We start from the raw sequence: 27,512 nt of genomic DNA, 5'->3' as shown, positions 1-27,512 counted from the left end.
GCCCCCGCGACCCGACCCCGGATAAGCGGAAGAAGATGGATGGATGGTGCAATGCTACATTTTTATTAACAGAATTATTTTACTCAAGACAGAAGTATTGCTTACCAGAAGAAGCTATTAATTCTGTTCGTCGAAAATGATTCCATAAAAAGTACAATTCATATCTGGTCTAAAAATAACATTATTCCAATGAGAATTTTGCCCAGAGTAAAATGCAGTTCAAACTACCTGTTTTTGATCAAATAAAATAACAACTTGTTTTGAATTATCTTTGTCGTCATTATGCATTGGTTTCTTTAAAAAGAGGCAAACAATTACAAAAAAAAATTAATTGGAAAAGATTTTAAATTAAAAAAAAAGGAAACTAATTACATTATTCAACTTTTTGTTTGTAACTTTATGCCTGTAAAATCTTTCTTTTTAAAGCTGCTTTGTCTCTGTTCAGTAAAAACAACATGTCATGTAGTGAATAAAGTCGACTCCGACTACTTTGGTAGTATCGGAGCCGTATCGGAGGCGCCTCTTTAAAAGTTTTACACCTGACACTCGAATCATGTTGTCTTGAAAGCTATTTTTTTGTAACAGTTTCTCGTCTGCAACTCTTATGCCGAGTGGACAGACATGCTCTGATTTACACTTTAATGTTTAGTCATTAAAATCTACAAACATAAATTGGTGCTAACTTTCAAGTAGAGAGGACACCACCTATATTGTCTCAACATCGCTCTTGACAACATGTCAACGACAAACAAAAAGCGCTGTATGTTATTTTAATGAAGGCAGTGACTTCCAGTCATCCTTCCCTAGTGAACAGCTGTCTGCAGTTTCGACATCGCCCTCGTGCTGGCATCTATCATCCGACGATCAATAGTGCGCTAATTACGCCTCTGCAGAACTGCTTATTTGTAAGGGCATGCACTTTTCACAGTTGGTCTTCCAAAATGGCGATATGATACGGAAGCGCCGGTGCTCACATGACACCTTGTGTCTGCATGCCTGTTTAATCAGGTATACAAGGTCGATCAGAGATGGGGTTTCTATCGTGTTGCATTGATCCAACCTATTTAATGTACAGGGTTGGTCTTGAACTGTTCAGATAAACTCTCTTTGGGCTTCAAACTCATTCCATTAAGGTTATGCTCAACTACATGCATTACCCCCTGAAATGTTTAAGACAGTGACAAGAGACAATAAGATGTGTTGTTAGCTCAGCATTGATTATTGATGTTGCTGTCTGATGAAAACCAAGCATGTTTTTTTTACTTAATTGCAAAGTAAACACATCGGCTTTCACACTTCACTGTCAATAAATTCACTGATATAGGGGATATTTGAGCACTTTTTGGCCGTAGGTCCTTAGAAACAGCAGAGCGCTCCTGATGTATAAAGAGTGCTGGTTTCTTTTGGAATTTAGTGACACTGACAAACTAAATGTAGGAATTGACCATGAATTGATTAACGTGGACCCCTACTTACACAAGTTGAAAAACTTATTCGGGTGTTACCATTTAGTGGTTAATTGTACGGAATATGTACTGAACTGTGCAATCTACTAATAAAAGTTTCAATCAATCAATCAATCAATCAATCAATTTAGAAATATGAATAATAAAGAAGGAAGACGTCCCTAGCTTTCTGGAAATGTGGCCCCCTAAACAATGTTGTTTAGGGGGCCACTCTAAAACCTTAAAACAGGGATATATAACTAATTCCATAAAGCTATTCACCAGCAGACCAGACTTATCCCTTCACTATCATCATTTTGTATATTTCATGGGAACCAATGCATTCTTAGGTATTCTTGGTCTAATTATTTTGTTCATTTATAGCAAGCTAGTCGAAGATCTTCTCTTTGACAACACTGTAATTTTTTTTTTAAAATCTTCTGCAAAAACGTGAGTCTCAACCACGGTCCTAGGACCAACTGCTATCGACTGTAGAAAAGAAGAGACAATGATTACATTAAGTCTATGTATCCCAATGTTCTTGGACTCTTTTTTTTTTTTAACTGAAGTGGCATGTCTTCATTTGAATAGCCTAAAAGTTGATGATGAGAAGACCTAAAATGGAACTTTGAGGAACATTTCTAGTATGATTACATAAGTAGACTACTGACTGCATCGGAAATTAAAGGGGAACATTATCACCAGACCTATGTAAGCGTCAAATATACCTTGATGTTGCAGAAAAAAGACCATACATATTTTTAACCGATTTCCGAACTCTAAATGGGTGAATTTTGGCGAATAAACGCCTTTCTATTATTTGTTCTCTGGGCGATGGTAGTCAACCGCCATTTTCTCAAACATATTATAAACATCGAGTCAAATCAGCTCTGTTATTTTACGTGTTTTCGACTGTTTTCCGTACCTTGGAGACATCATGCCTCGTCGGTGTGTTGTCGGAGGGTGTAACAACACGAACAGAGACGGATTCAAATTGATTTACGTGGAATGTGCATCGATTAGCACGGCATGCTAATCAATGCTAACATGCTATTTAAGCTAGTTGTATGTACATTTGTAGCTATATTTGCATCCAGCCTTTCCCTCCACCCACATTTAATTCCAAACAAACACTTACCAATCGATGGATTTAAGGTGCTCCAGTGTTACAAGATGCGAAACTCCCGATAGTTTGGTCTGCACATTTTACCGGCGATGCTAAGGCAGACATGGCACAGAGATGTATGGATGTCCTGCAGATGCATTTCCAACGATAAAGTGAACGTAATCACAAAGGTGAGTTTTGTTGATGTTATTGACTTATGTGCTAATCAGACATATTTGGTCGCGGCATGACTGGCAACTAATCGATGCTAAAATGCTATTTAGGCTAGCTTTATGTACATTTGTAGCTATATTTGCACCCAGCGTTTCCCTCCACCCACATTTAATGCCAAACAAACACTTACCAATCGACGGATTTAAGTTGCTCCAGTGTCACAAAATGCGAAAGTCCCGATCGTTCGGTCTGCACATTTTAGTTTCTTCTTCAATTTCGTTTTCGCTATCTGCCTCCATACTCCAACCATCCGTTTCAATACATGCGTAATCTGTTGAATCGCTTAAGCCGCTGAAATCCCAGTCAGAATCCGAGCTAATGTCGCTATGTCTTGCTGTGCTATCCGCCTGGAGAGCATGTATATCACTGGATGACGTCACAGGAATATGGATGGTGGCTTCACAGATAGGGAAAATCAGGCACTTTAAAGCCTTTTTTCGGGATATTCCACGATAGGTAAAATTTTGAAAAAAAATTCTAAAAAGAAAATAACCCCCTGAGAACTGATTTTTATTGGTTTTAACCCTTCTGAAATTGTGATAATGTTCCCCTTTAACAAGCTACAGCAACACCTTACACGGCCTACACATGTTACATACATTAAATTGCTAAAAACATTTGTGACTGCCTATAAGGAAAGGACTTGAAGGGTTTATTTGAGGAACAGCTCAGTTATTTTAATCACAAGTTTGGACCCCAGTGCTCTGTGTTTGCTAGCAAGGTTAAAATGTCACTGCAGGGAACTGATAATGTATTTACAGTGTTTCAGGCTTCTCTGTACAACAGGAGAGCTTGAGTGTTTTTAGAAATTCGCAGCACAAATGTTTGTCTCCCAAGTTTTCAGCCGATCTCGGGGGTCAGTGTGGTGTCATTTCCGGGCCGGATTTGGCCCCCAGGCTTCCAGTAGAATAGCCCTGTTTTTGAGTATCTGTTTCCAAGTGACCATTGACAACATGTATTTCCCTTTGGGAAATGAATATTATGTTTTGTGCTAAGAATTTACAATAAGGAAAAATAATTTTGCAGAAGAGGCTTCACGGTGGGATAGGGGTTAGTGCGTCTGCCTCACAATACGAAGGTCCTGCAGTCCTGTGTTCAATTCCAGGGTCGGGATCTTTCTGTGTGGAGTTCGCATGTTCTCCCCGTGAATGCGTGGGTTCCCTCCGGGTACTCCGGCTTCCTCCCACGGCCAAAGACATGCACCTGGGGATAGGTTGATTGGCAACACTAACTTGGCCCTAGTGTGTGAATGTGAGTGTGAATGTTGTCTATCTGTGTTGGCCCTGCGATGAGGTGGCGACTTGTCCAGGGTGTACCCCGCCTTTCGCCCGATTGTAGCTGAGATAGGCGCCAGCCTCCCCTCCCCGCGACCCCAAAAGGGAATAAGCGGTAGAAAATGAATGGATGGATGGAATTTTGCAGAAGTTCAGTTCATGCACCCAGGTTAAAATGCAGACCGTACATGTCTCATTTTCATTGACTTACGTGCTCTCTGTCGCCTCTTTGCAATCTATACTTTCAAGTGAGCATTTCAAACATTTAAGAGTGTTAGACTTGCGTGGCATATTGTTGCCGGATTCGGTCCTCTGTGGATGCGTCAGCAAAAACACAGCAAAAGGTAAGAACTAAGGAATTTATTAACTCAAATCAGGCTAGAACAAAAACATTGGTGTAAATAGAAAAGGCAAATAAAAGCGCTAGCATGGAAAGCTAGGTCAAACTAACCGAAACACAAACACTTGGCACGAAGGCACACAAAAGGAAACACAAAACAACTAGCATGAAAGCTAGGAATAAAATAAAGCTTAGCGTGAGAGCTAGCGAAATCGAGAGTGAGAGACAAGTCATAAGCAGTTGTATGAGAACAAACTAAGATCCGACAATGAGTGAACAGAACAGGCTGGCTATAAAGGGTGGTGATTAGTAAAGACAGGTGTGCTGGAAACGAGAGTAACAGCTGAAACTAATGAGTGACCATGGAAACGAACAAAACAGGAACTAAGCATGTCAAACCGCAGAGTGATATAAAAAATGGAACAAAAATAACAATATGGTAATGATCCGACCATCGGATCACGACAAAGAGCATGCAGTAAACACTGAAAAGATAGTTTTATGTAGACATTATGTTTATACATACTGTACATATCTACCCCTGGCAAATGTTTGAAGTTACTTGTATTTAACCAGCAATTGTTTTCTTTGATTTGAAATGACACAGGTATCTCCCAGAATATAATACAACGTACAGAAGGAATCATTGTACGGAAAAAAAAATATGTCTCAGCTTTTACTTACATTTCAACATAAATCCTACATCTCAATTTGCTGGGCCGAATAAATATTTGCAGGCTTTACTGTATATGTTTAAAAGAATAACATTTTTATATTACTATACAATAATAAAAAATAACAGAACATTAGTTATAAATGCAATACTTGCTGTGAAGCTGTTACTGTATTGTTCCCAAAAATAAACCAGACATATACAATAATTGCACATTTTAGTACTGTATACTGTATTTGTTATGTTTTTATGTGAGAAAAGTGTATATTTGTATTCAATTGTTTATTTTTTACATTGATATGATGTATCCTTTTTAACAGTATGCAGATGATTATGCAAAGGCCATATCACTATTATTGACTGATGATTAATAGTGTGGAATTAATTGGGAGAGCGTAGTACTTGGCTGCAACCAGCAGAGGCTCTGTTTATTCAGTCTGAACTCGTTTGCCGACTGAAGAAAAAACATCTTACTCACTACATGAGTGTATCCCCCAGTTAGTTGGTTCTTTTTTAATTCAATATTTTGTATTTTCTCCTTTCAGACTGCAGCGCTTTGGATACTCAGGTTTCGAAGTCAATGTTGTAATGATTCCTGTGATGTATGCACGTGCATGTGTTTGTTTGTCTCGCACTCGGCCCAAAGTGTAACAGTTGCTGTGTTCATATTCCTGCAGGTGTTGTAAAAAAAATGTTAACAAATCCTGCATGTCCCAAACCAAAATTTGTTATGCCATCCCTGCGCTGATCCATCCTGTTACTCCCTTCTTCAACACATTTTTGTAGCGTAATTTTTTGGTCAGTGAATAGGGAGCATTACACAATAGGCATATCCGGCCTGCAGCACCAAGAGCGACATCATTTTCAGTCTTGAGCCCATAAATTACATTGATGTGGAATAATTTGGTCCTTTTGCCGTTGGTGCTTCCCTCCCTTCTCGCTGCGCTCGCCTCCCCCTTGTTCTCCTTGCCTATCATTTATTTTTATCCTGAATTGACTTCCAAATGTGGGAGTTGTTGTGGTTATGAATTAGCTGTTTTGTCGTTGCCTGTGTGGCTCATAGCCTGTGGTTTCTTAACTCCGTGCATTTCTCTTCTCTCTTGCAGCCTCGCAGTATTTTGGACCCCAAAGTGCTCGGCTTGCAGTCTGGAGGGTGAGTGGTGGCTCACTTTCTCTTCTAATCGGTCTACAATTTCTGGCTGGCTTATTTTTTACCCTTCGAACAGAGAGAGCAGAATGTGACAGGAATCTTTTTTCTCCCTGGCAGGCAGCCCCCAATTAGTTAAGGAACTATGTTCCCTGTATGGGGAAAAATGTCTGAGAAATAATTACACACAAGTATTCCCAATGCAATCCAGATATTTAATTTCACATTTTTGACTAATAATAGTCAATTATATAAAAGTGAACAGAACAAAATATTTAGTCAGGGTGGCTCAAGATAACAATAGCGCCCTGAATCATAACTTTAGGGTTCACCTTACAGTGTTTGTGCGCCAACATCAATACTGTTGCTTTTCAAAATCGAAATATTGGAGTTGGCACCAATTATCAGTATCTTACGGTGGTAACACTTTAGTATGGGGAACATATTCACCATTAATTAGTTTCTTATTAACATGCAAATTAGTAACATATTGGCTCTTAATTAGTCATTATTAGGTACTTATTAATGCCTTAATCTGCATGGCCTTATTATACAACCAGTAAGCCATTAACTAAGAGTTTTCCCTCAATAACCTCAGATTTAGTGCTTATTAGTAACCCTAACCCTTATATGTTTCCCTATTTTTTTAATTTTTATTTAAATTTTTTTAAATTTAAAAAAAAAATACATATTTTTTATTTTTTTAACCTGTAAAGCACTTTCGTTCAATTTAAAAGTTTTTGTAAACGTGCTATATAAATAAAATTCACTTGACTTGACTAGTGTCCAAGTAACTCTAAATTAAGTAATTGTTACTTAGAATATGTTCCCCATACTAAAGTGTTACCCTCATGGTATCATATTGTTAGCTCTCTCATTATATTGATACAAGAATACAAATCATACATATAACTAGGGATGGGTATCGAATTATATATTTTTATATGCACCGACCGAATTCTGTCGATAATACTGGATATCAATTCACGTAAAATCAAATGTTGCCATATTTTGATATCTTTGCTGCACGTGACGTCACATCCGGCTCATACACTTGGGAGTAGTGATGAGATCGGCAGTTCTTTTGACTGTACTGAATCACTAGAATCAGTTCCTTAAATTGATTAGTTCAAAAGATTCGTTCCCCGAATCACTTCTGCAGCAGCAGTTCTGTGTGCAAGTCGGCGAATCACGAGTCAGTCAGTTGCAGCTTCCCCAGCGGCAGATCCCGGTGTGTGTGAATCCGACAAGATAATAACAATTTATTTAAAAATTTGCTACAAATATTGTTTTCTTTTTGTTCCTTCTTCTTTTCTCGTGTCCTCTCCATGAGGTGTCCATGACATTTTAAAATGGATCTGAAAACAAAATAAAAAACGTTTTTTAAAGTGGTAAAAATTACATACAAATTTACAAATGGTATTATTATTTTTACATTTTATCATTTAACTCGACGACAAAATTGAAATATATTCTTAGATATGTTTGAAATGCAATTATTTTCTGAATTATTACATTATATTTCTTTTAACAATTCATAGTGGATTTGACAAGATAGAAAAAACGATTCTAAAATGTGTTACAAGTTTTCTTTTTTCACATTACATTTTATTATTTTAACATGTAATGTTTCTAACAAAACATACATGTATTAAAAATGTAATAAAAATCACTCTTCCTTTTTATATCACATCCAATGTGGGTTTTTTTTTTAAACAATTACTCCGGCTTCCTCCCACTTCCAAAGACATGCACCTGGGGATAGGTTGATTGGCAGCACTAAATTGGCCCTAGTGTGTGAATGTGAGTGTGAAAGTTGTCTGTCTATCTGTGTTGGCCCTGCGATGAGGTGGCGACTTGTCCAGGGTGTACCCCGCCTTCCGCCCGATTGTAGCTGAGATAGGCGCCAGCGCCCCCCGCGACCCCGAAAGGGAATAAGCGGTAGAAATGGATGGATGGATGGAAATTATGATCACTCTAAAAGCGGTATATAATAAACACGATATGAAAAATATAATAAAAAATGTGTGCAGGTCGGCGAATCACGAGTCAGTCAGTAACAGCTTCCCCAGCGGCAGATCTCGCTGTCTGTCAGTTCGCGAACCACACAAGCCCTCAGCACCCAATGAACGACGCACACAGTGACTGAACGAGATCCTCAATGTGACGTCATCCTCAGCGACACAGTCACTTCTCTGTGTCACTACGTTCGCGAACGTTATTCACGTGATTCGCGCCAGTTGCACTCATACCGGCATGGTCGCGGCGGAGCTCAACTGAACTGAACGTTCACTCAAAAGAACAAATCGTTCGTGAACGACACAACACTACTTGGAAGGCAAACAAGCGCTCAAGCAGCATTCAGACCAGACAGTCAAACTGCCTCTAGATGATGTTGCAATTTTCCATGCCAAGAAAGCAGGTATGCCTGATAAAAAAGAGTAAAGTATGGTTTCACCTATCAAAATATGTCAGCTCGGTGATAATTTGCCTTGGACATGCTACCAATTATCATTAGCAACTTTACATGGATATTTCAACGCAATTTGGTAATGAAAACTACAACTAAGATGCACGTTACAATCAAACAGGTGGTATGTAATGAGCACAAAACCTACACTTTGCAAGGTGCAACAAAACACTACATTCAGCTAAATGGCAAAGACCACTCCTTGACTAAGCAGCACACCGTAGCCTATACACTACTGTCATCTGTCGTCTTGGAATCACAATTGCATGCAAAATCTACACATAGTACCTGCAAATGAAATTTAAAAAATCAAGATATAAAAACTGGACAGCACAGTTACTATCAGGACACAACGGTAGTTACTAGAATGGCTGAAGCTAGGTTCGTACCAGGAACCCTCAGGTTTCTGGACAGCTCTTTTACAATTTGAGCCACGCCGCCGCCCAATTTAACACATGAACACACAAATACCCAAAACCGGTACCATTGAGTACTGGTATTGTTTCACAGGTACCGGGAATTAGTACCATATTCCTTCAACTGTGAAAGGTACCCATCCCTACCCATAACATTTCTTCAAGGTTAGAAGGTCTGGTATCATAGCAATAACTTACAATGCAGCCAAAATCAGGTATTGAGATTATTAATGTCCGATTTCCATTTATTAGGATAGAATAGGATAGACTTTTATTCATCCCACGTTACAAACTGATATTGCAATGTATCATAATGTTGGCACCCATGGTACAGTATTTATACAGGTATCTGTACTCTTGCAATCTTGACTCAAAACCATGATACTCAGACATAGGGTTGTATAGTATACCGGTATTAGCATAGTACCGCGATACAAATGAATCATTTTCGGTACTATACCGCCTCTGAAAAGTACCAGTGTCATCCCTGCAGGACGTGGAATAGCTAGACATGCTGTACTACACACCATAGCTCACTGGCGTCAAAAAGTAAACAAACGCCATTGGTGGATTTACACCTAACATCCACTGTAATAATACCAAGTACAGTAGCATATCAAGTCGGTACTACTATGATTCCGTCGATATTTTTTGGCATCAAAAATTCTTATTTCGTTTTTTAAAAACGGATATTATGTTTATAAACTCAGGAAATATGTCCCTGGACACATGAGGACTTTGAATATGACTAATGTATGATCCTGTAACGATGTGGTTTTGGATTGATATCCAAATTTGTGGTATCATCCAAAACTAATGTGAAGTATCAAACAACAGAAATAATAAGTGATTATTACATTTAAACAGAAGTGTAGATAGAAAATGTTAAAAGAGAAAGTAAGCAGATATTAACAGTAAGTAGATTAATAATAATTTTCTACCACTTATCCTTAATAATTTTGACAAAATAATATAATGGAAAATGATACAATGTGTTACTACATAGGTCAGCAGCTAAATTAGGAGCCTTTGTTTGCTTACTTACTAATAAAAGACACGTAGTATTGTATATCCACTATTTTATTTAAGGACAAACTTCCAATAAGAAACAAATGTTGAATGTACCCTAAGATTTTTTTTTATTAAAATAAATCTAATAATGCAATTTTTTGTGGTCCCTTTATTTAGAAAAGTACTGAAAAGTGTCAAAAAATTTTACCAAAATACATATTGGTCCCGGGACAACACTACTCATACATCAGGTATATATACTGTTGCTGTGCAATGTCAAACTATTAGGAGTCAGAGCAAATATTGATCTCCTAATGTATCATATCGTTTGCTCTTAAAGGACAATAAAAGTGCAAGATCAGACATCAATACTATAGTATTAACTCTCTGTACAGCGTTGATACAGTAATAGCAGAAATCTATACTGTGACTGAAAGATGTCTAGCTGTGAGGATACATCATATCCTTGGCTCTCACAGTCTGGTATCGTAACAGTATTGATATTCTTACTAAAATAAAGAAGATAATGGGAGCCGCAAACATTCTCGCTAATATCTGCTGATGGTCACCCAGATAACAATAATAAGGATGTGCCATGAAGCCATTGCTTTTGTCGCCTTCTACAACATGTACCAACAGCTTGCCAGCCCAGTAACATGTTGTACGTGGCTTCCGCCGATACACGTACACGACCGCAAGGCATATAGTCAACAGCCATACAAGTTACACTGAAGGTTGTGATATAAACAACTTTAACACTCTTACTAAGATGCGCCACACTGTGAACCCACACCAAACAAGAATGACACACATTTCGGGAGAACATCCTCACAGTAACACAGCATAAACGCAACAGATTACCCAGAATCCCAAGCATCCATGACTATTCCAGGCTATATTTTACACCCAGCTAGCCGACCCCAGTACTATACAAACGCAGTGACATTTTACAGTATCGTAAGCTACTCCGCATGTTCAACCACGACGTATTAGCTAAAGTATGTGACCCGAGCTCGCTATTCATCAGGGGCCGTGCTACACTTATTACGTTGTGCGACTCAGGGGTCATACCCCCAATGTCGCAGAGGGGGCTGGCATAAAGCCTGGAGGAAGCACCAGCAGCGCCGAGGCGTCAGAAACTGGATGTTGAGGTCATTAGAGAGTCTTTTGAGTGACAGTTGAGGTGATGCCACTGAGAGCCTCGTGGCAGAAGAGCAAAGCTGGCGGGACGGCAAGGGAAGGATGCGGCGCTGACCCCAAGGAGAGTGAGGATGGAGACAGCCGAGGGGACCGAGTACCTAAATGTCACACGGACAAAAGCAATCTCGGCTCCCCAAACACTGGGATACTAGGACTTAATGTAGTCATTGTCACTTCCTTTCTATAGTCGACAGCAATTGGTCCTAGGACCGTGCTTGGCCCCCAAAACAGCACAGTTTTCATTTAAAATGTCTTTAAAAAGGAAACCCAAACTTTTAGATCATAAATACAGTTTGAAAATCCACACATTACAATGGAGTGCAAACAACTACTGTAGTTTTATGAAAGAATGTAATAATATGGTAGAGCATTTACCTTGGGTATCGGACTTATGCAATGTGTCCTTCGGGCTGTTTCTCCTTACAGTGTTGCCAAGTCTGATTATTATTCACGCTTGTTTGCATAGAGCTGGTTGCTTGTTTGTCTTGTGAGATCTGGTAAAACTATTTCTGCAGTGCAACAATAGGAACTAGCTGTTTATGTTGCACACGGACCTCTTTGAGTGACACACCAAAAAGCCACAGACAAGTACGTCTGCATAAGACCCAGTCACCAAGGCTAATGCTCGCTCTTCCAGTTTGTAGAGACATGATAAAAGAACAAATTAAAACATGTATGGCGGACCGTTCGATAGCTTTTCTATTATTTCTTGGATTCATGTTCACTTCGTGGATGTTACTTGGCGCGGAAGCTGAATTTTGCTTTGGAGTGATGCAGACTGCTAAGTCTGCTATACAGCCGGAGACGTTTTAATTGGATCGTTTTTCTGATTTGGTGAGTTTCGCGTTTCTCATTCACCTTCTCAGTTTTGGTTGTTAAAGGGCAGGATTGTGTCGATATCTTGACTGTGTGCAGTGGACGGTTGCGTCACTTTGCCAAGTCTGATACACATTGGGACATGTTTTTAATCATTTGTTTTTCTGAGGTACTGGGGGTCGTCCTCCGCACTTAGAGTCTCAATTTCAGCTGTTAAACGGCAGGATTGTGTCGATCTCTTGACTGTGTGCTGTGGACAATTACTACTTCAACCAGCGGCGGAAATGTTGGGAGCATACCTTGAGTCTAGAGCATTTTCACCTTCGGTTGAAGTATTATTTTTAACTGGGTTGTGCCGTTTCAGCAATAAAGAGTTAATACCTGTACATTGTTACACATTGCTATTCCTGCTTCGTTTACAAAAGAAAAAAAAACACACATTTTGATTCCACAGTGGATGTGAATGTTTGAGCTTTGATTCTACCCTTCAACCATGGAACTGAGAAATCCAGTGCACGAAAGGGGGAAGTAGAGAAACAAACCATTAAAACATGTTACACCTGTTAGAAGCCGACCTAGCAAATCAGCCCCACTTTAGTGTCAGCGCGGATCACACCCAGACATTCAAATGATGAACATTTATCCATAAAACTTTGAAAAGCTGCAGATGCTGTTTTTAACGTGTTTCAGTTTGTTCTGTCTTGTCCTGATTCAACAAACTGGACAGTCGAGCATTAACGTTGGTCCTAAGTCATTTGTATCATTTGTCTCTGGTCTGTCACCCATTTAAGTCCGTGTGGAACATAAACAGCGATTTCCTAGTGTGTAAGTCTCTCTATGGAGGGTGGGTTCTCCTGAGTTCGATAGATCTTTCGTAAGCCCGGTGTACAGGTTTGAGCCAGTCTTTTATTGTCATAGATCCGTCTCGTTTGCTTTTCAGCAATATATAATTTAGGCCTTTTCAGTCCGGCGTGTCTTTGCTCACTGGCATTGTGCGTGTGTTACTCTGCTCCAACTCCTATCAACTTGTCTCGTTCCGACTGCTGCTAATAAAGGCGACAGGTGATTAGATAACAAGGCCCAGCTGGGCAATCTACTCACCTGACGCTGTCTTTGGGGCCAGTCCTAGCACACCCCGCTCCGCGGCAGGCCACGCCCCCCTCCGCACCTAGTTCCTATTATCACCCATTGGAAAAGCAGCTCATAGGAGATACCTACAAAAGTCCACTCTCCAATGCTGAACAGTATTATTACAATATTCCATAAAACTACTGTAGTTGTTTGTACTACATGCTATTTTAACATTTGCCAACAATATTTATTGTCTAAATGTTTGTTTTTCCTTTTAAAAGGCATTTAAAAAGTTACATGTTAAAAGTGTGGGATTTTAAAGAGCCAAGCATTAAATACAATATTTTTATTTCACGTCAATAGGCGGAGCTGCTTTGAGGATACGAGTGTGTTGTGTTACGAGCTCAGTTGAAAAAAGTAATGTGGTCATGAGTTGAGGCGCTACTGTACTACTGGATGTGCAAAAACATGCTTTTCATTTGGAGTTAAAGTTTTACATGTGTGCTTCTTTCTAACTAGAAATAATCATGCATGATGACAGAGTTGTGAAAAAAGACACGTGTGTTTCAAAGTGTGAGGAAAAAGAAGAGTTATATAAAAGGCAAAGAGAAGAGATGTTTTTTACTTCCTGCAATGAGAGAGTAAAACGAGTTTCGGCTAAGCAGAAAACTCAACACAATCTGTTTCTCAGGGAATATGGTAGACCCCGAAGGTGTTATACAGTATTCTCAGAGGGGGCCAATTTTGTTACTCTCCTGATCCAGACTTTATAATCAACTACAGTATTACCACTATTCTTTGCAATTTACTTGAAAACAATATATACGTATATCTTGTAAAACAGATCCATTGTAACTCAAGTTTGCCTAACGTTTGATTAATCCTGTCCGGAAAATATATGTGTACGGTATATCTGTGATGCACAAAGACACTACACTTACAAAGAGAGTGGAACTAAAGGTCATTATTTTGTTCTCAGAGGATTCAATGGATTAAAAGACTTCACTTGTCTGAACAGACTTTATTAATTCATGCTCGGAGACGATGACCAGGTCTGACCAATCTCAGCTCAGAGTAGGGGGGTGAATCTTTGGGCTCCTCACGATTCGTTTCAATTCAGACTCCTGCGGTGACTATTCGATTTTAGAATCGATTCTAGATTCAACTGGAGTCTCGATTCAAACCGATTTTCTAATAATTACAATAAAACTCTTTCAAAGGAGGTTACAGGTTAAAAAAGAACCTTGATGTAACTTAATAATGGCCTACCAAAGTATTTTTAAAACTAATTATTAATTCAAAAACAAAAAAAAAAATACCTTTTTTTGGTTGTTGGGTTTGTTTGTTTTTTGTTTTTTAAATCAATTTTTAAAAATTATGAATCTATTTAGGATCGGGATGAATTTAAATTGGAAGGCAACAGCGCCTACTTACCACAACCGCTGGATTAAAAATGTTCTTCATATTCTCAAATTGAAAAGGATTAGGCTGACATTGAATGTTGTTCTGCAACGTTTCAAGAACTGTGGGGTGTTTTGCAGAAACGTGTATGTATATAAAATATGTAAATTAACCCTGATTCAAACACAATTGAAATGCGGGTTGTTTTGCCTTTTGTATGCTTGTTGGGTCATTGTATCACTCTGGGGCTATTCAGGAATGCAGCTGTCTGTGGTTTAATGTTGATATCTGTGTGTTTTTTTTGTTTTTCTAATTTATGTATTTGATTATTATGATTATTACTATGATTGTTTTGGTTAATTTTTTGGTGTTTTTGTTCTTTTGTTGTTACTTGTTGGGGATAGGAGAAAAAAAGAAAAGCATTTGATGTGTTTGACTGTTGCAGTCAATAATGTAGCCAGTAACCCAATAAACACATGTTTTAAAAAATGAATAAGGATGAATAAGAATTGCGATTCAAATGTGAATCGATTTATATGTCCACCCCTAGCTTATAGACCTTAGATTAGTCAGACTAGATTTGACCAATTTTAGCTCATGGACTTACTTAGATTAGTCGGACTAGATTTGACCAATCTAAGTCTATGAGCATAATTTAATAAAGCCTGCTCAGATGAGAGGTGAGACGTCCTCTAAGACAATCTTAACAGTCCAGTTGCGATCGATTGAATGTCCAGAGAATACAATGGCCTGGATGAATAAAAATAGCCATAGACAAATAATTGTTTACAGTGAATTGATTGATTGATTGAAACTTTTATTAGTAGATTGCACAGTACAGTAAATATTCTGTACAATTGAACACTAAATGGTAACATCCGAATAAGTTTTTTAACTTGTTTAAGTCGGGGTCTACGTTAATTAATTCATGGTAAATCAACAGAATACAGCAGAACCTTAATGGGGAACTGGTCTTTTTGGGGAATTTTTCCTATCGTTCACAATCATTATGAAAGACATGGTGGATGTATTTTTATGCATTCTAACACACAATTAAATGTAAATAAACATCAGCTTACTGAAGAGCCAATGGAGGTCCTCTATTCAGCCCATAAAACCCAAAAAATAACCATACAAACATCGCCCACAGTACTCCTTTTACATTTAGTGACTTGAAAATTAACCAAGTATTAGTGATGTTATTTTAAGCGCTAACACAGACAAACTATTTATATTGGCGACGTGGTCACAAGCGTGTGTGAATATGTTAACATGACTGCTTCCTCATTTTCTTTCTCGTCAAACTTTACTGTAGATTATAAATGAAGCCTCTCACATAAATAGCAGAAGGACGAGAACATATTCAGATAAGCTGGTACACTTTGACAGCCGGTTTAGACCCATAAATCTGGAGAACGACACAAGAAGACTCTTGGTGCCGGAACCCCTTATCTTCGGGAGATTACCACTACTTCTCATAGATACAACACTGGAAGTAAACCTTTATTAACCCTTGTGTAATGTTCATATTGTTGTTAGTCAGCCAGCGTTTGTGGGTCTGATGGACCCGTTGCATTTTGTGGCTTTTAATGCCTCACAATCAAACACTTTTATGTTAAAATACTGAACAGATGTTTACCTTATCCCAATAAACATCCGTTCAGTATTTAAACATGAAAGTGTTGCGACATTGTTTGTCTGCGCTCATTTTTTCGCACATTTGACCCGCTGATGTTCTGTGTACCTACACTCTGTCCTCCTCCTGTCTAGTTCTGCTGTGTGTGTGTGTGTGTGTGTGTGTGTGTGTGTGTGTGTGTGTGTGTGTGTGTGTGTGTGTGGTACACAAACATCAATTTCCACACTTCTATTAGCCCCGGGCCCAGTGGACCCGGACATCTTATATGTAGTAGAAATATGTAGGGGGGTGTATGGTGTGTGGTCATTAAATATGTATTGTGATATATGTTTTTCACAGAAAATGAGCCAAAATCAGCGAGTCTCGGTTCAAAAAATTAAATATTTAATAATTTTTCTTTTAATAAAAAATGAAAAAGGTCCCACAGACCCGAACACCACACAAGGGTTAAGAAGGGAAAATTGTCATCAAAAGTGTACAAGGTTTATTATAGCCTGGAGAGGCCCGATGATCTGGATTGAGATTCATAGCGCTGTAAAATAATTATATTCTTTAAACATTTTTAAAAAGTGTTTTTAGATAAATGTATTGTGTCATTATGCTTAGTACATTTAGCACACCTCTTATGGTTGAGGAATTCACATTAGTCACATAATTTTGGTATTGATCTCAGTATGATGAGATTATCACAGATCTTCAAGATACAACCCTTTAATCAAATTTGAATAATTGGATATTGAGACTGATTTGGTGGATTTAAAGATTCCTTTTTTATTAAGAAATGAAATTGTGAATGGGCATTTGGTGGGTAGATTTTGAAATGCATTGTATTTTGTACAGTACATTATATGATGATGTACACTTTAAGTGCGGATCCCTGTCCATAAACTGTGTGTTTCTAGGGATGACCTTTTTGTAGAACGGACTGATATTAACAAAATAAACAATAATGTATTGCACACTTATGTCAGTCTGTAATTAAATAAATAAGTACATTACATTATCCTTCATCTATATGGTAATATATAAACATCCTAGCAGTTGGCATCCTAGTGACAGCAGACCTTGTTCAGTAAGTGGTGTGTTATTGTGTTTGTTAGCTATCATGAAGTCTGCAGTGATGTTGAAAATAAGGGAACGTTGTGATGTGTTTTTGAAATTAATGTGCCAAAATACGTAAATATCGCATGTTATTGTAAATGTGCCGGTTACTACATTACATACAGTGGGGCAAAAAAGTATTTAGTCAGCCACCGATTGTGCAAGTTCTCCCACTTAAAATGATGACAGAGGTCTGTAATTTTCATCATAGGTACACTTCAACTGTGAGGGACAGAATGTGAAAAAAAATCCAGGAATTCACATCGTAGGTTCGCAAATATGTGAATGGAAGGGCAGCACGGTGGTACAGGGGTTAGTATGTCTGCCTCACGATACAAAGGTCCTGGGTTCAATCCCGGGCTCGGGATCTTTCTGTGAGGAGTTTGCATGTTTTCCCCGTGACTGCGTGGGTTCCCTCCGGGTACTCCGGCTTCCTCCCACCTCCAAAGACATGCACCTGGGGATAGGTTGATTGGCAACACTAAATTGGCCCTAGTGTGTGAATGTGAGTGTGAATGTTGTCTGTCTATCTGTTTTGGCCCTGCGATGAGGTGGCGACTTGTCCAGGGTGTACCCACCTTCCGCCCGATTGTAGCTGAGATAGGCACCAGCGCCCCCTGCGACCACAAAGGGAATAAGCGGTAGAACATGGATGGATGGATGAATGGAAGTGATTGAACCGTGTAGCAAAGAAAGCTTGTACACCCATTATAAATTCTTGAGTTCTTATAAAACTACAGCAATGGTCACCTCTGTGCTAATCTCCATGCAGTGCTTGTGTAAACGTATGCACCTTTATTTACCAACGAGCAAAGAAGAACAGCAGTCCACACGATGCAGGAAGGTTTTGAAGGATTTTTAAAAAAAAGGGTGGTCAACACCACATATAGTCACTTCAAAGGTGAGTCAGGTCTGACAGGTGGTGTGATCCATGGCGTTTGTCGGTCACGTAAATCAACGACTTGCCCTCTTCTACCAATGTATTATTATATGATATTAATACACCTTAAATCTGTCTGCTTCTCTAGGGCTGGCAGTATTCTTTATGGTATTGACAGCATGCCAGATTTACGCCGCAAGAGGACAGTGCCTCTTGTCCGAGACCTGGTGAGTCATCTGCCTCAAACAAGGTTGCATGTGATTTATGTCAAATCCATCCGAGTGACCTTTTCTCTGTGGCACAATGCTGTAACCCCCGCGCTGTGCGAGTATGCGCTGAAGACGGCAATAAAAAGGATTGTGTGCTTTACTGGCCACCTGATACAGTTCTACAGGTCCTTGATTGGTTGGATGGGAAAAGTTTAGAAATAACTTGAATGAAAAGCAGGCCTGGGCAATTATTTTGACCTGGGGGCCACATTTAGAGAAAAGAAATGTGTCTAGGGGGCCGGTATATCTATTTTTAGGAACACTAATACAAAACCTCACAATAATGTCTGATTGAACGCTGAAAACGTTACAACAGACCGCCTTAAAAACGTAATGGAATTTTACATTTATCTATGAATGATAAAACACTGAATATTGACAAAATATGAATGTCACAACCCCTTTCGATCGACACATTTTACAATCAAGTGAAACGCAACAAAAATGCAACAAACAGTGAAATATGAACGTGAGGGGTACAAAATAAACACACCTACAATCTGATGTATCTGATACCATACTAAGCTTTAGAACTTTGTTGTGAAAGTCTCCTTCCGCGTCTATGGAAATGCTCCCCGCACACATTGTTTGGCAATTCGTCTGAGCTGCTGTGACGTAGATTACCATAGTAACTAATTAGATGACCATAGTAACTAATTGGATGACCATAGTAACTAATTAGATTACCATGATAACTGGTATATCGTCCAAAAGCGCAGATTCCAACCTTACGGACGACTTACGGTCGTTAGAAAACATGACTTCACATCTTAATGGCGGCTACACTTTTCATCTTAAAGATCTAAAAAAATATTTGGTAATGTCCGGCAGGCCATATTGAAAAGCTTAACGGGCCGCATGTGGCCCCTAGGCCTTAATTTACCCAGGTCTGCTGTAAAGTGATCCAGGGAAAAAAAGAAAAAGAACCCATAGCCAGTACAGCTGCTGTGTCCCTTGAATGTGGAACACCAAACTTTGTTCATCAGAAGTGACAGCTCGTAGTAAAAGAAGTTGGAAGAGTGGCATCTGACGTCAGTTTTTATCTCTAACATTGATCTAAACCAGGGGTGTCAAACTAGTTTTAGATGGGGGGCCACATGGAGAAAACTGTACTCCCAAGTGGGCCTGACTGGTATAAAGACAACTTCAGATTGTTTTCTTTGTTTAAAAATAGAACAAACACATTCTGAAAATGTAGAAATCATATATTTTTTTTTACTCTTAAATATTGCGGTTAATAATATTCTATCTTTATCTTTATTGTCGTTATTTATACTTTCTAAATAAATGATGTGGTAATGTTCATCCGTCAACTCATTGGTGTTAATTTTCAATCCATCAAGATAAAAAGATAATATCAACATCAAATTACAGCATGTTATTTACAGTATGTAGTTTGCTCATTTTCCTTGACTGATGTACTAACATCATGCGGTTTATTGTTTTTATTTTTTGCATATGTAGCATCATCTACGACAGGGGTCCCCAACCTTTTTGAAACCAAGAGCTACTTCTTGGGTACTGATTAATGCGAAGGGCTACCAGTTTGATACACACTTAAATAAATTGCCAGAAATAGCCAATTTGCTAAATTTACCTCTAACTCTATGTTATTATTAGTAATTAATTATATTTATCATTGTGGAAAAACTGATCATCTTAATGATTTCTCACAATAAATATATATATAGAAACCGATAAATATCAATTTGCAACACTTTATTTTTGTTTTTTCTCTAACAGCACATTTTTCAAATTGAACATTTTCAAATGATCTTGTTAAATCACAATATCCCATTTAACTAACTAGCCACTAACATTTTTTACCAAATCATGAATTACTTTGCACCATGTTTGTACAAATAATAACTCATCTAAAATACAAAAGTCAACTCTCACATTTTTTAATTAATCATGTTACACTTTGAACTGTACACCAAATCACCAAAGCGAGACCAGCTTGCTGGTAAATAAATACAATTAAGAAAATAGAGGCAGCTCACTGGTAAGTGTTTCTATTTGACCTATTTTTAGAACAGGCCAGCGGGCGACTCTTCTGGTCCTTACGGGCGACCTGGTGCCCGCGGGCACCGCGTTGGTGACCCCTGATCTACAAAGATACAAAGAATTGCTATTGTGACATTTAGTGGACACATGTAGAACAGCTGTTTCTTTCATTCTAAAATTTGGCAAATTTTTATACTTTTTATAATTATACAAACTCATCCCGCGGGCTGGTAAAACCTGTTCACGGGCCGGTGTAGGCCCGCAGGCCGTACATTTGACACCCCTGATCTGAAGAGAACTAAGAAAAATAAAACAATTCCAAATGTGGGATGATTTTGCTTTTATAGCGCCAAATAAGGTTTAGTATTGGGCTCATTGAGCAGAGCTGGGCGTTTCATATTCCTTCTGCGCCGCTATTTGTTAAAAAATTACCGAAGAACAAATTATGTTTGCCAACTATTTATTGCATTTGCAGGTCAAATATAATGACTTTTTAAATTAAGCAGATGACCGCTATGAAACACCAACACATGATCAATGCGGGTAGTGAGTGGGCTGTACACTCACTTAGGCGTCATATACCCATTACTTCATTAGACTTAAACTTAGAAAAACTTTATAGTTACAAAGCATGGAAAAGGTAAGGATGGAAAGGATAATGCAGGTAGGAACTAAAACTGAACCATAGTAGCAATACAAAATATAACATATATGTAATATTGACATATTATATATACACGAGGGCTGGGCGATACGGACGAAATAGTATATCGCGATATATTTTTACTTAAACTCGATATTCAATTATATCTCGATATATTTTCCGGTGAAAGTTTACATATAAAGATATTCTTTTTTGAGCGACATTCAGTAAAATTTAAGTGAATGACAACATCTTTATTAACCAGTTAATCAAGATGGGTATTAACAGCACAGGAAAAAAAAACTGTTTAAGTAGTACAGAATTCCTTAACATAAATAAAACAGAAAAATATTATTTATACGTAAAATAAATGAAATAGTTGTGAAAATAATACAAAATGTATCAAACTCAGATTAAAAAAAAAAATTTGCAGGCAGCCACTTTGTGATTTCCTTTCCTGGTTCCATGACCCGCCCTATCTTGCCTCTGATTGGCCTGTCCCTAACCAATCGTGACTCATCATAGTAAACAACCAACCAATCATGGATGTTCTTATAAGTACAAGGCTAGGTAGGAGGAAGAGCAGGGGTTTAGTAGTCCGTGAAGGGATAGCGGGGGAGAAAAAGGAACACAATAAATAAGCGGCATTTGGTCATTTTAATATGAAATTAATTATATCGATATTACGATATATTCTTAAAGACCTACTGAAACCCACTACTACCCACCACGCAGTCTGATAGTTTATACATCAATGATGAAATATTAACATTGCCACACATGCCAATACGGCCTTTTTAGTTTACTAAGTTGCAATTTTAAATTTCCCGGGAGTTTTTTCTTGAAAACGTCGTGTAATGATGACGTGTACGCAAGACGTCATGGGTTTTTAGGAAGTACGAGCGCTGCGCACACACACAGCTAAAAGTCGTCTGCTTTAACGGCATAATTACACAGTATTTTGGAGATCTGTGTTGCTGAATCTTTTGCCATTTGTTCAATTAATATTGGAGAAGTCAAAGTAGAAAGATGGAGTTGGGAAGCTTTAGCCTTTAGCCACACAAACACACGGTGATTCCTTGTTTAAAATTCCTGGAGGTGAAACTTTACTATGGATCAGAGCCTGTCAAGCGGACATGGATCCCTACTGAATGTCAACCAGCAGGTTTCGGTGAGAAAATTGTGGTTAAAAAGTCGCCACTTACCGGATATCAGCTGAGCTTGTGGCGTCCGTACAGCTGCCGTCGACTTCCCTGAGACACTGCGCGTCAACACACCCGTGGACACACACCTCCGACTATTAGGTACTATTTAACTCACTAAAACACTAGCAACACAATAGAAAGATAAGGGATTTCTCTGAATTACCCTCGTAAATGTCTCTAAAAACATCGGAATCCGTCCCAATGCAATCGCGTTTTTTTTTTTTTTGTCCGTCGCTATGAATATCCTCAAGCACTAATCTTTCATCCTTGCTCAAATTAATGGGGAAATTGTCGTTTTCTCAGTCCGAATAGCACTTTTTGTTGGAGGCTCCCATTAAAATCAATGTGAATATGTGAGGAGCCATCAACATGTGACGTGATCGTCTGCTACTTCCGGTAGAGGCAGGGCTTTTGTCTTAGCACCGAAAGTTGCAAACTTTATCGTGAATGTTCTCTACCAAATCCTTTCAGCAAAAATATGGCGATATCGCAAAATGATCAAGTATGACACATAAAATGGGCCTGCTATCCCCGTTTAAATAACAAAATCTCATTTCAGTAGGCCTTTAATTCATATCTTGTTTCAAAATATATCTTACGAAATTGATATATTACCCAGCCCTAATATACGGTATATAATATATACTTATATATTATATTATATGTTTGTATTATATATATAATATATAACAAATCCCAATTACCATATACGTCTTCCAAGGCCTTTTGACCATGTAAACAATGTAGGACACCCCAAACAGTGGGATATATTAATCCTAGATTTTTTTTAAGAACGATTAAGAATAGCAAGTATTGGTCAAATTGTAAAGATAACATACAAATGTGAGCTCTAAATCAACCTGATGGACTGGAATCAAACCGGTTCCTTTGCAGGGACTACGGGGATGTGTTAAAATGTATACATTGTTTATTGACTTAGGCATAGTAAGGACTTCAATGTTCAACTCCAACAATAAACTTCAGCTTTACAGATGCCATGTTTGCTCTGTAGGAGATGTGTGTGTGAAGACATTCACCAGCCAACTGTAGGAAGCAACGTTTTTGATTGATTTGGAAACAAACAGTAGTCTATTCGAGAGTAGTCCACTATCTGAGGAAATGCAGTAGGTTTAAATTATTCAAGTAGCGCATTATCGGGATGGTGGTTACGCTAATTATACCGTAACAAGCATTTATGATGAAAGCATCGGGGCTACATTGCGAGTTCTCATGTGTGATTAATGATCCAGGAGCGAGTGTTTAAACTTTGCAAGCCAGTGACGCTGCCCACCCCGTTTTATTTATTTATTTGCTTATTGGCACATAAAGTGTCATAACGTATCTGACAGTCACGCCTGTTGAGGCGCGGCACACTTTACTAGCACACGGTCGCTGCCTCGCAATGACGACAACGTTCCCCGATGCCAAATACTATCAATGTTCGTTTGTACTCGTTTGTCCATGACGTGCAGCACATGTTTTGTCCTGTGCACCGTATGTTTTTTCATCATCACGTACCAGACAGTTATGTTCGTTAATGCTCATTTATTTTTAACAATTTGGAGGTTTGAGCGGAGGTGCATTTGAATGCTTAGTAATACTTGATGTCATGCACATGTGCAGTAGATGCTGATGAATGTTTTGTATCACAGTGAACCACATGAGTTGATGCTGTATTTGTCCATATCTCTCATTAAATTAAAAACCAACATTGTCTTGGTAAGTATGGGTTGTTGTCTTATTGTTATTATTTTTTTAAATCGTTTGGATATTTTACGATATATTATGTTGGGGTGTAACGGTACGTCATAATTACTGTTTAGTACAATGTTTGAATTTAAGGCTATGGTTCTGTTTGAAATAAACTAATACTTTTTTTTTTTTATTACATAGTATATGATATTTTACACCGGGTTTTTTTAAGTTAACTACAACAATCTTTAAGTGCAATTTAGCAGTTTAAGCAATGTGAATTGGATTGTATTCTTTTTAATTAACTTATTTTAGTGTTGTATTATTAGCTCCAAATTGTATTTGAATTTGTCAGTTATGAAATATAATGATAAAAAATGTTTTGCTGTCAAAGTTCAAATAAAAAAATATTTCTAACCAATTTAAGAATGTGCAACACAACCTATACTGCATTGCAAAAATGCAAAATGGTTCATCAAATCAAATCAACTTTATTTATAAAGCACATTTAAAATTTACCACAGGGGTAGCCAAAGTGATGTAAAATGGGCAGGTTAAGAGATAATACCAGAACCGAGCAAACAACACAAACAGAACATGATAAAAAAATAAATAAATAAAACATAAAAACAGGTTCACAGCAGGTGTATAATGGGGCGCCATTGCAGGATGGATATCACTCAGTGTTAAAAGCCAAGGAATAAAAGTATGTTTTTAAGAGAGATTTAAAAACAGGAAGAGAAGAGGCTTGTCTAACACTCAGAGGTAGGTCGTTCCAGAGCTCGGGAGCAGCAGCGGCGATCTGGTAGCAGCGAATCCAACATGAACACTTCACTGTTCACTCAACATTACATCGTCTTTAAAGCTCACTTTCATGCATTTACAAACCGCGCCAGCGTATAAGAACCAGGATGAGGTGATAAAAGAAAGGTACAAATACAGTAAATGTACAGTATTTGGAGCAGCATAGCATAGTGAAGTGAAGTGAAGTGAATTATATTTATATAGCGCTTTTTCTCCAGTGACTCAAAGCGCTTTACATAGTGAAACCCAATATCTAATGTTTACATTTAAACCAGTGGTCCCCAACCACCGGGCCGTGGCCCAGTATCGGGCCGTGGCTCGATTGGTACCGGGCCGTAGAAGAATTTTGTATTAATTTTAATTATATTTTAATAATAAAAAAATATATATATATATATATATTTTTTTTTTATTAAAACAACATAAAAAACACAAATACACTTACAATTAGTGCACCCACCCAAAAAAAACTCAATTTTTCATGACAAAAACCTCCCTTTTTCATGACAAAGGGAAAGAAAATAATACAAATAAAAAATCCCCCCTGCCGGGCCGCGGGACAAATTATCAAGCGTTGACCGGTCCGCAGCTACACACAGATTGGGGTCCACGGATTTAAACCAGTGTGGGTGGCACTGGGAGCAGGTGGGTAAAGTGTCTTGCCCAAGGACACAACGGCAGTGACTAGGATGGCGGAAGCGGGGATCGAACCTGCAACCCCTGCAATTCATTTACCATGAATTGATTAACGTGGACCCCGACTTAAACAAGTTGAAAAACTTATTCGGGTGTTACCATTTAGTGATCAGTTGTACGGAATATGTACTGTACTATGCAATCTACTAATAAAAGTATCAATCAATCAATCAAAAACTCTCAAGTTGCTGGCACGGCCGCTCTACCAACCGAGCTATTCCGCTATATAGCACAATTGTGGTGCGTTCAAGGAACTATTATTTAAACAAAACATAGGTGTCATTAGAGAGACTTTACCCCAAGTCGATGCACTAAAGCCAATTAATAATGACAGGTTTTATGATGGATAAAGCTGACATTTTGTCTGTAATATGTTAAAATGTGTTTTGTGGCAATTCCAACTTTGACCACAATTGCGATGTAAAGTGACACTTTCCATCATTTTCAGCAGACTTTACCCACTTTCTCTAACGGGAGATCCACCTAGGCACGGGGCCATATTAACTGTACGCAGTTACTTCCCATTTGTCAATCAGTGCCGGTAGCGTAACTTGATGCGATTACATGTACCGTTACACCCTTGGTTTTCTTGCTATTCCTATACATACCCATGACGGCTTTGGGTGATATTTTTCCGTGAGTTGTCAGATTTCATCCTACACAGCCGATGTAATTTTTTGGGACTTTTTTTTTTAATGTTTTGGATTTAATGTGAAATGTTGACAACTCAACCCAAAAATATATGGGAGTGACTTGATTGACTTCTGATTTAACGGTGCGAGGCTTTTAAATCATGTAAAAGTGACGCCCGACAAGCCTTTTACACACGGGATGAAGTCATCAAAATAGTTGGTGGTCGTCCCCCGTCCCCCGTCTCCCCTTATACACCCTCCACCGCCCCCCCCACCCTTCGTCATCCCTCTCCTTTGTCAATGTCGCCCCACCTACCTCGCCCCATTTGCTGTATGATTGCTTCAGGGCAGCAGCAGCAGCAGCTTTTGATCAGAATGAACAGCATCCACATAGCGACGGAGCAAAGTTGCATAAGCAAGAACAAATTTGAAGATGGAAATTGATCCACAAAGCAGCCGATCAGATCCAATCCAGGGTCACTTGGTATTTGCCTGCAGCAACCTCAGCAGTGCCGGTGCATGTTGGTAAACTTACATCAACGCTCAAGAGTTCATGTAGAGGTCCCTTCGCCGTCCTCCATGGCTCCTCCTCATGGATCTTTACCATAACTGGGCTGCACACACAAAGAGGGTGGTGGTAAAGAGCAATGCGGTTCTTAATGTCCGCCGTGTTTGTGTCACCTAACTTCCTCCAGAATGGTTTAAAATACTCAATGGATATTTATTTGAAAGCCATCACTTTTCATGTATATATATATATATATATATATATATATATATATATATATATCTGTGCGTCCTTTGTTTGTGCTGGTGAAGATGTGTCAGTCACTCATATACGTGTCCGTCTTTGTGTTTCTGTGTGACAAATAAATGTGATGAATAAATGCAAACAGCAGAAAAAACTTCACCCGAGTGAGGACTGAAGGGGGGGTAAAAAAAAAAAAAAATTGAAGTCAAGCATGACTGCAGTCGAGTAATATTTAGTGCATGAACGGATAGAAACACAGCATCAAACATCACGCCCTTAATGGCTTAATGACGACGAGCTGTCAAAGAGCAGCAGTCCTGCATGGCAGTTAAAGACGGAATATAAATATAATAACTCTGCTGTTAGTGCTTTCAGTCGTATTGTACATTTTACAACTTGTCTGATTTTTTTTGTATGTCTTTTATTCTCACTTTGCGGCCCTCCTGGAAATCACAGGCTTTGGTAAGTTCATTTCTCATCGCTACTCAAGTTGATCAATACTGTGCAACCTCTAAAGCAGTGGTTCTCAACCTTTTTTCAGTGATGTACCCTGTGAACATTTTTTTAATTCAACTACCCCCTAATCAGAGCAA

General features: G+C 38.5%; 1 protein-coding gene across 3 annotated transcripts in view; it reads left to right on the top strand.

Annotated features, from left to right (window-relative positions):
• The window catches only part of LOC133537142 (protein unc-13 homolog C), a 400,509-nt gene that overhangs the window by 87,765 nt on the left and 285,232 nt on the right, over positions 1-27,512 (top strand). For all 3 annotated transcript variants that reach the window (XM_061878045.1, XM_061878036.1, XM_061878053.1), the window contains exons 3-5: positions 5,617-5,639; positions 6,178-6,224; positions 18,369-18,447. In XM_061878045.1, coding sequence (XP_061734029.1) covers positions 5,617-5,639; positions 6,178-6,224; positions 18,369-18,447 — 149 coding nt within the window. The remainder of the gene's footprint in view (positions 1-5,616; positions 5,640-6,177; positions 6,225-18,368; positions 18,448-27,512) is intronic.

The sequence above is a fragment of the Nerophis ophidion genome, linkage group LG02, assembly GCF_033978795.1.
Source record: "Nerophis ophidion isolate RoL-2023_Sa linkage group LG02, RoL_Noph_v1.0, whole genome shotgun sequence".
Taxonomy (NCBI): Eukaryota; Metazoa; Chordata; class Actinopteri; order Syngnathiformes; family Syngnathidae; genus Nerophis; species Nerophis ophidion.
The sequence above is the reverse complement of the archived record's forward strand: the minus strand, read 5'-3'. Positions and strand labels throughout refer to the sequence as shown.